We start from the raw sequence: 14,188 nt of genomic DNA, 5'->3' as shown, positions 1-14,188 counted from the left end.
GACCGGCGTTGGCCTGTCTATCTTGGCTCATTTACACCCCTAGTTATAAATGTCAATCTCTTCTTTTTAGTGTGCACAAATTGGGACAGCTCTCGAAGATCTTCCCTAGGTGGGAAGTCAACTGATTCCTGTGAGTTATATAAATTCCTATAACAAATTAAAACTGCTGATAGCCATGTCTTTCTTAGTTTCCAGTCATGCTTTCATCTTATTTTGCTAATTCCCACACGTACCAATGATTCCCACACATCAAGAACATCCAGGCTGCCATCAGATGGACAAATGAGCAGCAACAATCTTATCATCTGCTGCACATCCACACATGTGCCTGCATTGGCCATGTATGGAATTAGCAAAACAAGTCTGTCATATACGACGTTTGCTGTTATCCCAGGCTGGTACCTCAGCCCACAAACTCGACATAGGATGATTTTTGGGGCACCTCCTGTCCATTGTTGGATCCCCATTTGAACAAGTTAGATCCTCTGCCCCTCCACAGGATAGGCATTGTGTGTGTTAGTGATGATCAATCACACTAACATTCTATGCATGCACAAGGAAAATGATAAGGGATCCACCTTTCCTTTTCCCAACATTTGAAATCCATACTTGCTTTGGGTATTTTTGCACCTTTTAATACAAGTTGGTTTTACAAACTCAAGTACTTCCATTTACACTTGTCCTTTTGGTGATGCTGTTAATAAAGATAAACTATTGCAAATGGTGAGATTTGGTGCTGAGATGGTTTTCAGTTTAAGGATAGCACTATGAGAAAGTACAAGTTGATTTCCCTAATTTTGATATTTGACGGTGGGCACTATGAGTTGCTGCTGATGTATTTAATTCTTTCACAAGTTTTGTTTACTGTTTTGTGTGTCTATCATCTGTTTGCTTTATTTTCTTTTACAGGGTTTAGAAATCATATCATGACCTTATAATGGTTGAATGTAAACAATGTGTATTGTTGATTTTAAATCTAATGCAATCATTTCTCGGGTAGAGAGATTTCATGGTATGTTTCATCTTTCAGTTTGTACATGAAGTGAGCCAAGTTCCTGTTCATAAGTTAGATTGGTTGAATAATTCTAACCTGATTGGGCCACTTGTTTGTCAAGTAAGACCATTGGACATATTTCAGTTTTGACTGCCCAATCAGGTTTGTTTTGAATCTTATTTTGGGTTTTGGATTTTGTTGGTTTTTGTTAGATTGATTAGGATTTTCAGATTTTGGTCATGTCTACTTTCATGTATGGGACTAAATAGATTACACCCATCTGTTTAGAAAAGAATATCCCCATCACCATGCTTAATAAAAAGAAAGGAGGATAAACCTGTTACACTTGTATTGAGCATTTTCTTTTTGTTACTACTAGTGAAAGGAGGATTCAATGTTATTTGATGTCATGCACTTAGTTTTGTTTATCTGTTTATGCATGGAGAACAGGTGGTTCTGGCATCTAGTGAGATTGGTTGCAGGAAAACAACTCAGGTTACCAGTTATTTTGAATCATGTTCATTTAGATTACAAATTTTGATGTGATTGTATATAGATTAAGATAATCAGTTACCCATTTAAGGGTTTTTATGTGGCCAGGCATAGATACAGTGCGCTCCTTGGTGCATAAAAATCCTTAAATTATCTCTGTTTCGACAGTTCAAGACCGGATAGAATGTAATGCTTTCATTTTAGCAATTCAAATGCACTTGCCTTTTCTATGCATCTCTCTTTTTCTCTCTAGATATGTTTCTTGCATTTATTTCCATTGTCAAATATCCTCACTTTGTGTTGATACCTGACCTGGGAATCAAATACAAGATCAATATATCTGGAGAGATATGGGGAGATGCTGCCGAAATTTCGGTGTACACATTTAAATTTGAAAATAAAAGCATTACAATCTATTCGGCCTTGGATGGGCGACTGATTTAGTCAGTTAGATAGACACTCATTCGTAATCTAAGTTAAACACATCTTGTACGCATTACCAGAGATGGCTTCCATGACACCATGCAAGAATTGGATGAGGGCAGGAAGGTTAACTGTTGAATACATGGAAGGTGTTGCAACATTTCTAAAGTACGTGAAACAAAATTCAAATGGGGAAGACTGGGATAGCTGTCCTTGTGCCAAGTGTTGTAATATACGTGGGAAGATGACATTAGAAGCCATTTCCGAACACTTGGTTTTTAATGACATAGATCAAATGTACACGACGTGGTTTCTCCATGGGGAACAACGTCTTGAAACAGGTGCGAGTACATCTGTCGATAATCGTAATGAAGATGTGTTGCCTAGAATGGTCGATTTGGTGAATGATGCTTTTAGTCGTTTTCAACCCATTGAGTTAGATGCATGTATGGATGAGGTTAACAATGAAGATGATATTGAACCTCATAATGACTTAGGCGAGGAGGCTCGGTATAGGAAGTTAATGGAGGATGCAAAACAAGCCCTATATCCATCGTGTAAACCGGAGCATACAAAGTTGTCTGTGACAGTGGAGTTGCTTAGTATGAAGGCTATGTTTCATTGGTCAGACAATAGCTTTACAGAGTTGTTAAACTTGCTCAAGAAAATTTTGCCCAACGAGAACTCTTTGCCAGATAATACTTATAATGCAAAGAGGCTGATCAGTTCATTGGGTATGAACTATGAGACAATACATGCATGCCTTAATGATTGTATTTTGTACTAGGACCATGTTGATAAGCAGTGTTGTCCAAAATGTGGAGCAAGTAGATGGAAATTTAAAAGTGTTGTAAGGTCAACTGCCCCACGTGTACCTCGTAAGGTGCTAAGGTACTTCCCATTAACGCCGAGGTTAAAAAGACTCTACATTATACCAGAGATTGTAGAGAATATGATATGGCATTTAAAGTCGGCTCAAGATGATATTTGCATGCGTCATCCAGTGGATTCGTCTATGTGGAAGATTGTAGATGAAAAGTATGCTGATTTTGCTGCGGAGCCACATAACGTTCGTTTGGGACTTGCAACGGATGGATTCAATCCTTTTGGGAATATGAGCAATTCATATAGTTGCTGGCCTGTTATGATTGTTACGTATAATCTCCCGCCTCATTTATGCATGCGGAAGGAGTTTACCATGTTAACACTTTTGATCCCCGGAAAAAAAGGTCCAGGACATGACATTGATGTTTACTTGCAACCGTTGATTGCAGAGTTGCTTGAGTTGTGGAAAGGATCTGTGATATATGACTCGCACAGTAAGAATATGTTCACAATGAGGGCAATTTTACTATGGGTAATACACGATTTTTCAGCATATGGACATCTTTCTGGTTGTAGGACAGGAGGAAAGTATGCATGCCTTATTTGTAGTGAGGAGACGGAATCGGTTTGGCTTGAACATGGAAAGAAGTTTGCATATATGGGACATAGAAGATTCCTGCCATCAGGTCATGACTTTAGGACTGACAAAACCAGATTCAATGGGAAAGAGCAAAAAAGGAAGGCTCCGAAGCGTATGAAAGGTTCAGATGTACTACGTAAAATGAATAATATTGAAACCATTTTCGGAAAGCAAGTGGGAAAGACTAAGAAAAAGTTTAACAATGACCCGAACAACATTACTGGGACGAAGAAATCAATCCTTTTTGACTTGCCATACTGGGAGCATTTGCCCATTCGTCACAATCTGGATGTGATGCATGTTGAGAAAAATGTCACCGAGAACCTCATTGCAACAATCATGGATACAAAAGATAAGACTAAGGATGGTTTACAAGCCTGTCAGGATCTTCAGGCTATGAAGATAAGAAAGTCTATGTGGCCTGAAGAAAGAAACAACAGGTTATTCTTACCCAAAGCTCATTTCACGTTGTCCACATCTGAAAGAAACATGTTTTGTCTAACACTGAGCAATTTGAAAGTTCCTAGAGGATATTGTGCAAACTGGACACATCGTGTCAATTTAGAGGATTGTTAGCTAAAGGCCCTCAAGTCGCATGATTATCACATTGTGATGCAGCAATTGCTACCAGTTTTGTTGATGCACTCTTTTTTGGGAAAGAAGAAGACATTGCGCACCGCCATTTGTGAAATGTCAAGATTCTTCAACATCATGTTCGAAAGTTATTACTCGTGAAGAGCTTTAAAATGTAAAAAATAAAATAGTAGAAACATTGTGTATTTGAAAAATATTTTTCCCCATATTTTTTTTGTTCCTATGACACACCTAGTGGTGCACTTAGTAGAAGAAGCACAACTTGTGGACCTGTCAGATATCGGTGGATGTATCCTTTTGAGAGGTAACATTAATTATCAGAATTTATCAACTTTCTTTTTCCTTATTATTATTATTATTATTATTATTATTATTTATATCTATATCTGATTTTAATGTGTATAGGATGATGAGAACATACAAAAAGTATGTGACGAATCAAATTTATCCAGAGGGTTGTATTGCTAAACGCTACATACTGGAAGAGTCCATGATGTACTGCATGGACTACATGCCTGATAAGATGTTAGGAAGCCATAAGAGAGTGAAAAAGATATTCTATGATGAGGGTGATGATAATGCCGATAATTTCCAAATCAATAAAAAAGGGAGAAGTTATCTTCTTACTAATGTGCAATATCAACAAGCACGCAGATGAGTATTACAACATCACGCTGAAAATGCTCAATGGCTGGGATTTGTTGACAAAAGTCTATGTTTCTATCCTTAATGTTTTTAAATTGTACCATGCAAAGTAAAAATTTAATTCATATATTATATTGTATGTGAATTGTAGGAAGTACAATGAATACATTCATGGCCAAACACGTAAGGGACAAAATAGGAGGGGCAATCCGTCGGTGCAAAAAGAAGTAGACTACAATGCTTGGTTAAGGGAACAATTAGAGAATGAAGAAATGTCACAATTTAAGAAAATCGCTACTGGTCCTAGCTATGATGCCACTTTATACAGTACATACTTAGTAAATGGATATGTTTTTTGCACATCAGACTCAAAAAAAAACTTGACAACACAAAATACCGGGGTCTCTATGAAAACCTTAACTATGTTCAGGGCGAGTGCCAGGGATAAGAACTTGGTAGAACAGGAAGCCACCTACTATGGTATCATTAGACAAATTCTTAAATTAAACTACTTCAGCTTCAAGATAACATTGTTCTACTGTGATTGGGTGCATATCGAAGATACTTCAAATGGATGTTATGTAGATCCTGAAACAAATCTGATATTTGTAAACCTAGGGAGGTTTAGAAGGAATATCAAGGAAGAGGATAAGCCATTTATCCATGCATCTCAGGTGGCTCAGGTCTTCTATTGCAAGGATCCGACAAGAGATGACTGGCATGTTGTCTTAGATGTTCCGAAGCGACTGACAAAAGATGCATATGCATTTGAGGATCCACTAGTGTTTGACGCCAGGTTGATTGTAGGTTCCTCGAGCCCTTCCTTAATAGATGATCCGTATGACCCAACTAGTGAAGATATACAAGAAGGGTCATATGTAGAAATTGTTGAATGTAACTCACGTATTCCGAAGCGGAAAAGAAACTGATCAAGTTTCATATCAGGTTGAAGTAAATTTAATTACATTTACTATATTATATTATTTTCCTTTTCATTCAGTAAAAACATATGCATGTGTATAGTGTCATCTCTTTATAATGTATAGCAACATATAAAATGACTAATGATTTTTTTTTTTTATAGAAATTATGTTGTATGTAGGGCCTTCTAGTTCTGCCCCACTAAGCACCACAAGGATAAAAGTTTCAATCAGTCCAATTGGAGAGATTACTGGAGTTAATAAAAATCAATTCACCTCATTTCTAGGAAATGTGGTCAGGACTTATTGTTCAATTGCATACAAAAACTGGCAGCTTGTGCCAGATACCATCAAGGATAATGTTTGGTCAACTGTTTTGGTAAGCATTTAAATACATGAGTTTTACTTTCTAATGTTTATAATATCATTGTTGTTGACTAATTGCCTCGTGTAATGAAATACGTAGGCTAAATATGATGTTGACGATAGTGACAACTATAAAAGTGCCATAATTAAGCGTGCTAATGATATATGGAAGGACTGGAAGAACCGATTACGAGGAAGTGTCCTGCATATGTATGATAATGATAGAGACAGAAAGAAAAATTGCCCAAATGGTGTCAAGCTAGAAGATTGGGTCAAATTCGTTGATTACGAATCTACAGAGGAGGCGAAGTCTCGTCGTGAAAAGGGAAAGAAATCCAGAAGAGAGATGAAGTTCCCTCACACGACTGGTTGACGGGAGTCTGGTAGGACGGCAGAGTTGATTGTAAGTTTTTAACATAACTTTAATTTCTTTTAATCCAATTTAAGAATACATAATAATTAACATGATTTCTCATTGTAAATTACAGCAACAAAAAAATCCAGATACTCAAATCACGAGAACTGAATTGTTTCTAGCAACTCATACTAGATCCGATGGGTCCCTCCCTTCACAAGAGCTGAGCATCACAACGGAAAAAATAAAAGAAATAGTTGCCAATGACCCGGCTTGTATGCATAATGATTTAAATCACGACCCGGTTGCACAGGTTTTTCATTCATTCTCTTCACTTTGACATACTTAGCTTTTTGAACATTTTTTGTTACTAATATACATGCATTACTAATAATGGCTAATTATCATTTAGGTTTGTGGTCTTGATAAAAGAAGGCGTGTAAGAGGGTTGGGTCATATTCCAAAAACTACCATTATTGCTTCAACCCCTTACATTAATGAAATTAGAGAAGGAAAGGGTGAAATTGTTAAGGTTAAAGCATCGATGATTATATTAAAAGAGCAACTGGAAAACAAGTTCAACGAGTGCAAGAACATGATATTGAACATTGGAGAACGTTTGGTTGAAGTTCAGAATCAAATAAGTACTCTAGTTCAACCAATGCAATGCTCTCCTGGCACTGCTTGTTCTCAGGTATTTTAATAATTAAAGAATAATGTATAGTTACTATTTTATCCATGAAAATAATAAAAATTATTTCTTATAGGGGTTTTATCGATTTGGCGATACCTCAAGTCATCGTGATGAGTCAGCTCCACCTCCACTTCTACGGGTAGAACAAATCTTTCATTTGACAGATATTTGTAGTCGAGTTGTTGCACATGGGCGTCTGATTAGAGATAATGCAGGCATCCCTCCAGATTGCATCAAAGTTATATTGGATGTTGTTGAAGTTCCCAGTGCGAATGTGTTTGGTGAAATTGAGAAGACGTTAGCCAATTGCGATGTGGGTGATGTTCTCGTTTGGCCTAGGTGCTGACGAAAACATAGATATTAAAGGAGTTTACTTAAAACTTTTCCTAAGTCAAGAACATATTTTTGTAATTTGGTCAGGACATATGGATTGTGTTTGAGGTTATTTTGGATATTATTTGACTAAATCTTTATCTTGAATTATTTAGTAGTTTTGCTTGACTAATCTAGTGATTTGTTTCAGCTTATACTGAATTCGGTCAGCTAAAACACTGATAATGCTATGATTTGTTTTGATTTTTTCTTTGCTTATGCGTAAAATGTTCTGATTTAAATATTAAGAACTACGTAATGGCTTGATCCCAATCTTCCAATATTGGGTACGTAGGCAGCTGTTCATACTAGACCGCATCGGTGCAGCCACAAAATTTTTTTTTTCCCCTTCTCGTAGTGTGGATGCATTTTCGTCAGGACTACTTGGCAATAAGAGTGAGGTGGATGTAAGTTCTTGAAACCTTTAATTAATCTTGAATCATTTATGTCTTTAATGCTTCATTTATATGCTGTCGTCATGGTCAACTTGTAACTCCTCAGAACCCGCTTTGCCGTAAAACATTACGGTGCATGACGGTTCCTAGCAGGTTAAGTTGCAAATTATTATTAAGAGTTGGTTGAATATAATTTATTTTTTGTAAATGTTGTTAATAGTTGGATGGATGATGAATGTATTTGTGAATGTAAATGAAAATAAAAAACTTAAGATATATATATATATATATATATATATATATATTGTTATCAATGGAGGATGCCTTGTTTAGGGGGACATGAAATTTTGTAGCTTATGGTATGGTGCCCCAATATTGGTTGTATGTTACTAGTATGTAGTAGATAATACTAGGATGAATAGTAAACATTTTGTTTTGAGTGGAAGACCGAGTAAACGAACTTGGAAGAGACACTTTTTATGCCTTTCAGCTTCAAATTGGATACCTTTTGGATAAACCAAACATCCATTCACCACTAGTTCCTCCAATACATGGTACAATGGGGGTGGGATAATGTCGGTTGCTCCAAATTCCAATACATATACTAAGTGTATGTAATATATATATATATATATATATTCATATTGCAATTTATATATGAAATAATCGTCATCATCGTCATCATCATGTAAGCCATATCCTAATTAATTAGGGTCGCCTACATGAATCCTATTCCACCGTTCCACTCTATCAAGGGCCATACCTTCAGTTAGACCACAGGTCATCGGGTCTTTTCTTACTACCTCCATCCACGTCTTTTTGGGCCTTCCCCTTGCCCAACATTTTGTTCCTTAAAGCGTGGTTGGTCTTATAGCTATTCTATAAAACTTCCCTTTTAGTTTGAATGGTACTCGGCGATCATTTAAAACTCCCAAGGCACATCCTATAGCAATTTTTGCCGTCCTGCCGGCTTGAAACACTCTTGACAGTAGCAATGTGAAATGACACCATGCTGCCGTGGATTGGCAAAAGGACAGCCTCATTCTTTTGGTCGATCTGTATCATTAATTCCCTCGACTGTGGGATATCATTGACATTCTTGTAGGCAATGAGATCGCTTGAAGCTTTTGCAGAACCACGGCCATCTCCAGCTGCAGAACCGGCCCCAGCCAACCTCCTCGCAGTTTCTTCATTCTTCTGTCGGGCCAGCTCAGCTTGATGCTGCCTTCGCAACTCCTCCTTTGACATCTCCTGATTATCCGACCTTAGAGTCGCTTTCGACAAGAATGCCTCAGCTCCATTGGATTCAGCTTTGACCTTTGGACGCTCTTCTTCCTCCTCCTCTTCCTCATTGAATGAGTATGCAATATCCTTAACTAACTTGGAGCTGATTGAAGTCACAACTTTTGCAGCTTTTTCATTAACAATAATGGTGTCTGCAAGCAACAACGAGAACATCTTAGTCTTTGGATTGTTGGTTTCTGATTGCAAGTTCTGGAACCCAAGAGATACATTAAAAACCATTCCAGGCTTCAACACCCGATCGTTCCTGGCATTTAAACTCAATCCCGACTCACGGAATTTGAGACCGATTCCCGTTCCTGCTGACTTTGTAAGATAAGAGGCAAATTCAGGAGCATCCCTCTCCACCACCGAGACTGCTGCTTGGTAAACAGCACTGACCTTATTCCCAGCCTTCAATGCACCTATCACTGCCTCATGGTCCTTGAGGAGAACCTCATAAGCCTTACTCTGCGTTGCATTTGCATCAATGAGAAATGTTCTGGCAATGTTTGAGCAGTAGCTATTGTAGCACTATCCGATTGCGCATATGATCACACTTGTCGAGTCATAGTAGAGATCCTCATCAAAGTGTTTCATCACAGATGAAGTTAAGTATGCAGCCTTCTTCACGTTTGTAAGCTCAGTGCCATCCTTGCCAGCCTTCTTGAGCTTAAGCTTTTGGAGTAAATGGTTGTTTGACAAATATGCCATGCACATTATTACGTAATTATCATTAAGAGAGTTGAATTGGCAAAACAAATGAAAAGAAACTCTTGCAATGTATCCGACAATTGGACTATCAGACTGAGAGTGGACAGCCTGGAATATCTCATCCATTAAAGCACTCCCATCATGACTGTTTGCCTTGACGTGTATCACGATCTCAAGGTTGACAGCCTCCCTGGTAGATTTCTTCAGGGTTCCTAACAAAGAAGCCTTCTTCTGAGTACACAAGAAATGAATCTGTTTCTCCATGAAGACCATGATTGTTTCTGGGAACTCATATCCGAGCAACCAGAAGTTCAACGCTAAAGATTTCAGATAATGTAGATCATCAGACGCTGGGGGACTAGCAATTACAAGCACATCAGAAACACCCCAGAACTCAGTTTTGTGTTCCTTCCAGTGAGAATAGAACACTTTCATCTGCTTCTGGAAGTTATCAAGATTGATCGTGTAAGCACTGGGTGCCCCTGCAGCATTTTTGTCAGAAGGTTTTGCATTGCCATTTCGGTGTTCCGCCATTGAAGCTATGTCGGATCTAGAACAACTGAAATCTGCAACAAACCAAACAGAAAAATGCAGAGATAACCACAAATTTCAGAGAAGGTATGTCTCTTCTTTCCTTTCTCTTCTATTTCACGAACATAATGTAGTTCATCTGCAAATTACAGTTTTTTTTAGAATGTAGTTCATCTGCAACTTCAATTCCTGGTTTCCAAATTCCTGTTATAGAATCATCATCTGAGCCTTTCTTCCATTGATTTGGGATTGGCTTTAAATAGTAGATTGGCAAAAAGAAATTATGATTGGCTGCCAACTAGACATTCACCTTCCTCTTTACCAAGGTCTTGGAACCGGAAATGGCAAAGGCTCACATTGATACTGACTCACATGCCAAACATAATTCCACACTACACAATTAAGACTACCAACAAGCTACTCGCATATTGCAGCAACATTTTAAAACAGCAAAAATGCCCCTATTCCTAGTGGAGGGCAACTCCACGCTGTTGATGGGGCTGACAGGTACAATCTGAAACGTTGGTTGCTACACACGTGTATGCCTCCAAATTACCTAAATACATGTTATGTTTGTTTCGAATTCCTCCCCATGTTCCTTGAAAATCCAAAGTTCATGATCCTCTGAAAACTATTTGCATGGGAAAAATTGCCCCTGGCTGATGCATACAGAGCTTTGCTAAGCCCACATGCATGTTCAAGTCAGCTAATGCACATGCCACCACATATTCTAGCAAGGCGAACAAGTGGAATGTCCAAGCCATCCATCATGATGAGATTCCCTATCCCAAGAATCAGGTCAGTCAATTTTTTTTTATTTTTTATTTATTTATTTTTTATGCCCCAACTGTTCACAAGTTGATTCCCACTCTGATTGAGGGCAGACACAAATTCAGCCTATATGAATCCTCATTGCATTGTATCTTTTGTCAATAATGACTTTTCCTTCTCAAATTGTTTTTTTCAACAGCTTTTTGCTGCAGTCATAATGCGGATAAGGGAGCCGAAAACAACAGCTTTAATATTTGCATCCGGTAAAATGGTGAGTTGATACTTCATGGGTTACGAGAGACTTCTAATCGTAGAAGGAAGATCTTGTGGCTGATTAGATTGTAACTCTTTTAAGAGAATAAGTGCTATGAACCTTTTCATGATAATGTCGTAGAACTTAAATACCACAGCAGGCGTCTGTGCTCTAAGTACCTAGATGATGCGAGTTTATGGTTGTGCAAGGAATGAAGATTGGCAAGTCTAGGTACATGTTTGCTTCCCTTCTGTTGGTATTTGTTGTAAACAGAAAGTTCAAGTATTTGGTCTTTTAACTAGTACTTTATCTTTGGAATTATGTATTGCAATTGCTTTCAAGTTGCCCTTGGATTTTGTTTGTAAACCAGACTTGTCAATTTGGTTGATGAATTATTACATTGTTGTTGATGCAAAGTAGATTGATTTACAATCATTCTGTTTAATTTTCAGGAAATGACAGAAATTGATGAAATTTCCCAGTATTTATAGCGAAGAGTTCTACCTCAAATTTCAGCAGGCACTTGTTATTGGGGTTTTATAAGTAGGGACTGCAGCAGCTGGATCTCGTGTCACATTTCAATGATCCAAACCATTTATATGATGGGCCTCAAATCAGATGGGGGTTAAGTAAAATAACTCTCAGATTTGGATATTTTCTTTGTTACTTCTTTTTCTGTCTTTCTCACATCAAATTCCATTCTGAATTTGTAGGCTGCTTGGATGTCCTGCTTACATTTGGGGCTTATTCAACAGCTAGAGGCATGGTGATCTCAAGGCTGTTTATTAGATTCTTTTGGTTTGGACTCAGTTCAGTATTTGTAACATATATCTACATGTGAGTGTAGTATTATGTTTGAAATTTACATTTTCATATTGTTGTGGCAGACCCATGGTCCCTTTTTGCTATTGTTGTACATTATTTTTTTGTATCCTCGTACTCATACATGGTTCCCAAACTGCATTGCAGGAAGGTTCTGGAGGAAAAGATAACCGGAACTCAGATTCTTTCTATTTTTGGATTTATATTTTTGTATTGGGAGTTTATGCTGGCATACGCATATTTCTTGCTTTGCTACTTAAATTCCCAGCTTGTCACACCTTGTCAGAGATGTCTGATCAGTGGTCATTCTTTCAATTTTTTAAGTGGATTTATCAGGTACTTTTATAACTCAAAATTTGATTTTTGAGTCACTCGAAGCAGGTGACACCATTGTCCAGTCAATTACATCACTCTTGGCCCTAATAAAAGCCCACAAGGAATTTCCTGACATCACTCATTTTGTTTCTTAATAGTAAATGGTTTCCTTAAACCTACCAGTATTCTATATTGGTGATCTTGTTGGTCTTAGCAGAGCTGGGATGTACAGCTTTCATATTCTTCGACCATAGCTGGAAAAATGTGAGTGTTATCTTTTCATATTTCCATGTCTTCTACTAATTCTTTTAACATCTTTGGTCTAACATCTTTTTCTAATTGATCAAGGTAATCATAGCAATAGGATTTGAATATTTGATTTCTAGATACTTGGTGATACCTAAATGGAAATCTTTATTAGTGTCTTGTGTACCATCATTGATTAGCTAATATACTTTAGGTCAGCAGTAGATCCTGTTAAGTGGCCCACCCAGTTGTTAAATGGGTACCCTCCTGTTTGTCTTGGGAGTTGGTAACTTCACCCACTATTCAAGCCTTTCTTATGCCATCTTCAGTGAATTCGCTAACATGATTTGGTGCCAATGCTCTCTGAATTTAATACACAGGAATGCTATTGTCACTTGGATTAAGAAGAAAACAGGACCTGGTATTCACAATGTAACCACAGCTGAGGATGCTGAAAAGATATTAACTGCTGAGAGTAAATTGGCATGGGATTCCTTGACTCATTGGTAGTACTTTCTTAAAACCTGGATTAGTAAGGCATAATTTCTAGAGGGTTGCACTTATAGTACTATTAAGACTGCATGGATAAGTGATGTGATTAATGGCAGATTGGCAGTGTTACTCAATGAACTTGTAGAGTTTACTTGATCAAGACTTTGGTCACATTGGGTAATTTAGTTGTTTTCTTCAACTGGGAATAGTTGGACATGATCATGTTCTTGAAAGTCTTGATTGTGTACTTTAAAGGCTTTAGCCTCGGTTGTTGAGAACCGAGGTTAAAAATAGATTTAGCTTCGGTTGGAGGCAATTGAGGCTAAATTTGGATTTAGTCTCAGTTGGAAACAATGGAGGCTAAAATTTTGATTTAGCCTCATCTCGAGAAACTGAAGCTAAAAAGGTTTCTTTAGCCTCACTTGAAGAACTGAGGCTATAAAAGTCATTTTAGCCTCGGTTGCCAAAACTGAGGCTAAAGCCTTTAGCCATGGGGGTTTTAACCTTGGTTTGGATAACTGAGGCAAAACTAAGGCTAAAGACTTTAGCCTCAGTTTTTAACCTTTTTAGCCACAGTTTTGAACCGAGGCTAAAGCCCCCCTTTTTTCTTGTAGTGAAATGGTAATAGAGATGCAGTTTCATAAATGAAAGCAGTTACAGGCACTGATAAGTTGTTTCTATCTTCTGATTATGTAGGTGTATCTTGTTGGGAAATAGGAATTTCGTAGTTCCTACACTTCCATTTGGTCATTTTGTTAGACACTAGTGCATTAAATGCAGATTGCACTGCGCTGTTGTGTATTGATTCCAACATCTAAAGATCTTTTCAAACTGTATTATGCTCTCCCAGTGAATATTAGGAAGTTAAGAAACGCTCTTACTAGAACCTCTAATGACTAGGATGAATTCTAATCTTTTATTTTGTTAATTGGTTTCAATTGATTAAACTATTCACTTTTTATGGATTTGAGCCGGTTAAATTGTAATATATGAAGGGTTAGCTATTCTTTTCTTGGATTGAAACTGGTTGTTTGTAATATATGTAGGT

At 37.5% G+C, this 14,188-nt stretch overlaps 1 protein-coding gene, 1 long non-coding RNA gene and 1 pseudogene across 4 annotated transcripts; 2 read left to right on the top strand and 1 right to left on the bottom strand.

The window, feature by feature from the left end:
• The first annotated feature begins 1,357 nt into the window (after positions 1–1,357).
• Positions 1,358–7,438, top strand: LOC131236252 (uncharacterized). 2 transcript variants are annotated; one of them, XM_058233378.1, is made up of 6 exons: positions 1,358–1,489; positions 5,698–5,912; positions 6,000–6,302; positions 6,388–6,567; positions 6,667–6,948; positions 7,022–7,438. In XM_058233378.1, exons 4-6 carry the CDS (start codon positions 6,532–6,534, stop codon positions 7,292–7,294), a joined length of 591 nt encoding a protein of 196 aa, XP_058089361.1. In that variant the 5' UTR covers positions 1,358–1,489; positions 5,698–5,912; positions 6,000–6,302; positions 6,388–6,531; the 3' UTR covers positions 7,295–7,438. The 2 variants fall into 2 exon arrangements, with proteins under 2 accessions (XP_058089361.1, XP_058089360.1); XM_058233377.1 differs by lacking the exon at positions 1,358–1,489 and adding an exon at positions 5,004–5,558.
• Positions 7,439–8,046: 608 nt separating this feature from the next.
• LOC131236251 (FACT complex subunit SPT16-like) lies at positions 8,047–10,244 on the bottom strand (annotated as a pseudogene).
• Positions 10,245–11,363: 1,119 nt separating this feature from the next.
• LOC131236255 (uncharacterized) lies at positions 11,364–12,792 on the top strand. 2 transcript variants are annotated; one of them, XR_009166653.1, is made up of 4 exons: positions 11,364–11,496; positions 11,718–11,889; positions 11,979–12,102; positions 12,235–12,791. It is a non-coding gene; the product is annotated as an uncharacterized LOC131236255 (long non-coding RNA). The 2 variants fall into 2 exon arrangements; XR_009166652.1 differs by having other exon boundaries at positions 11,718–12,102; positions 12,235–12,792.
• Positions 12,793–14,188: the final 1,396 nt, after the last annotated feature.

Source organism: Magnolia sinica, unplaced genomic scaffold (assembly GCF_029962835.1).
Source record: "Magnolia sinica isolate HGM2019 unplaced genomic scaffold, MsV1 ctg348, whole genome shotgun sequence".
In the NCBI taxonomy this organism is placed as follows: Eukaryota; Viridiplantae; Streptophyta; class Magnoliopsida; order Magnoliales; family Magnoliaceae; genus Magnolia; species Magnolia sinica.
This window is presented reverse-complemented; position numbering and strand designations above follow the sequence as displayed.

What these genes read in the sequence shown, in the direction of transcription:
- LOC131236252 (XM_058233378.1), top strand. Translation starts at nt 6,532, where the DNA reads ATGCATAATGATTTAAATCACGACCCGGTTGCACAG. An exon ending in ATCACGACCCGGTTGCACAG is followed by an intron (nt 6,568 to 6,666) that starts GTTTTTCATTCA and finishes ATTATCATTTAG; the next exon opens with GTTTGTGGTCTTGATAAAAG. An exon ending in CTGGCACTGCTTGTTCTCAG is followed by an intron (nt 6,949 to 7,021) that starts GTATTTTAATAA and finishes TATTTCTTATAG; the next exon opens with GGGTTTTATCGATTTGGCGA.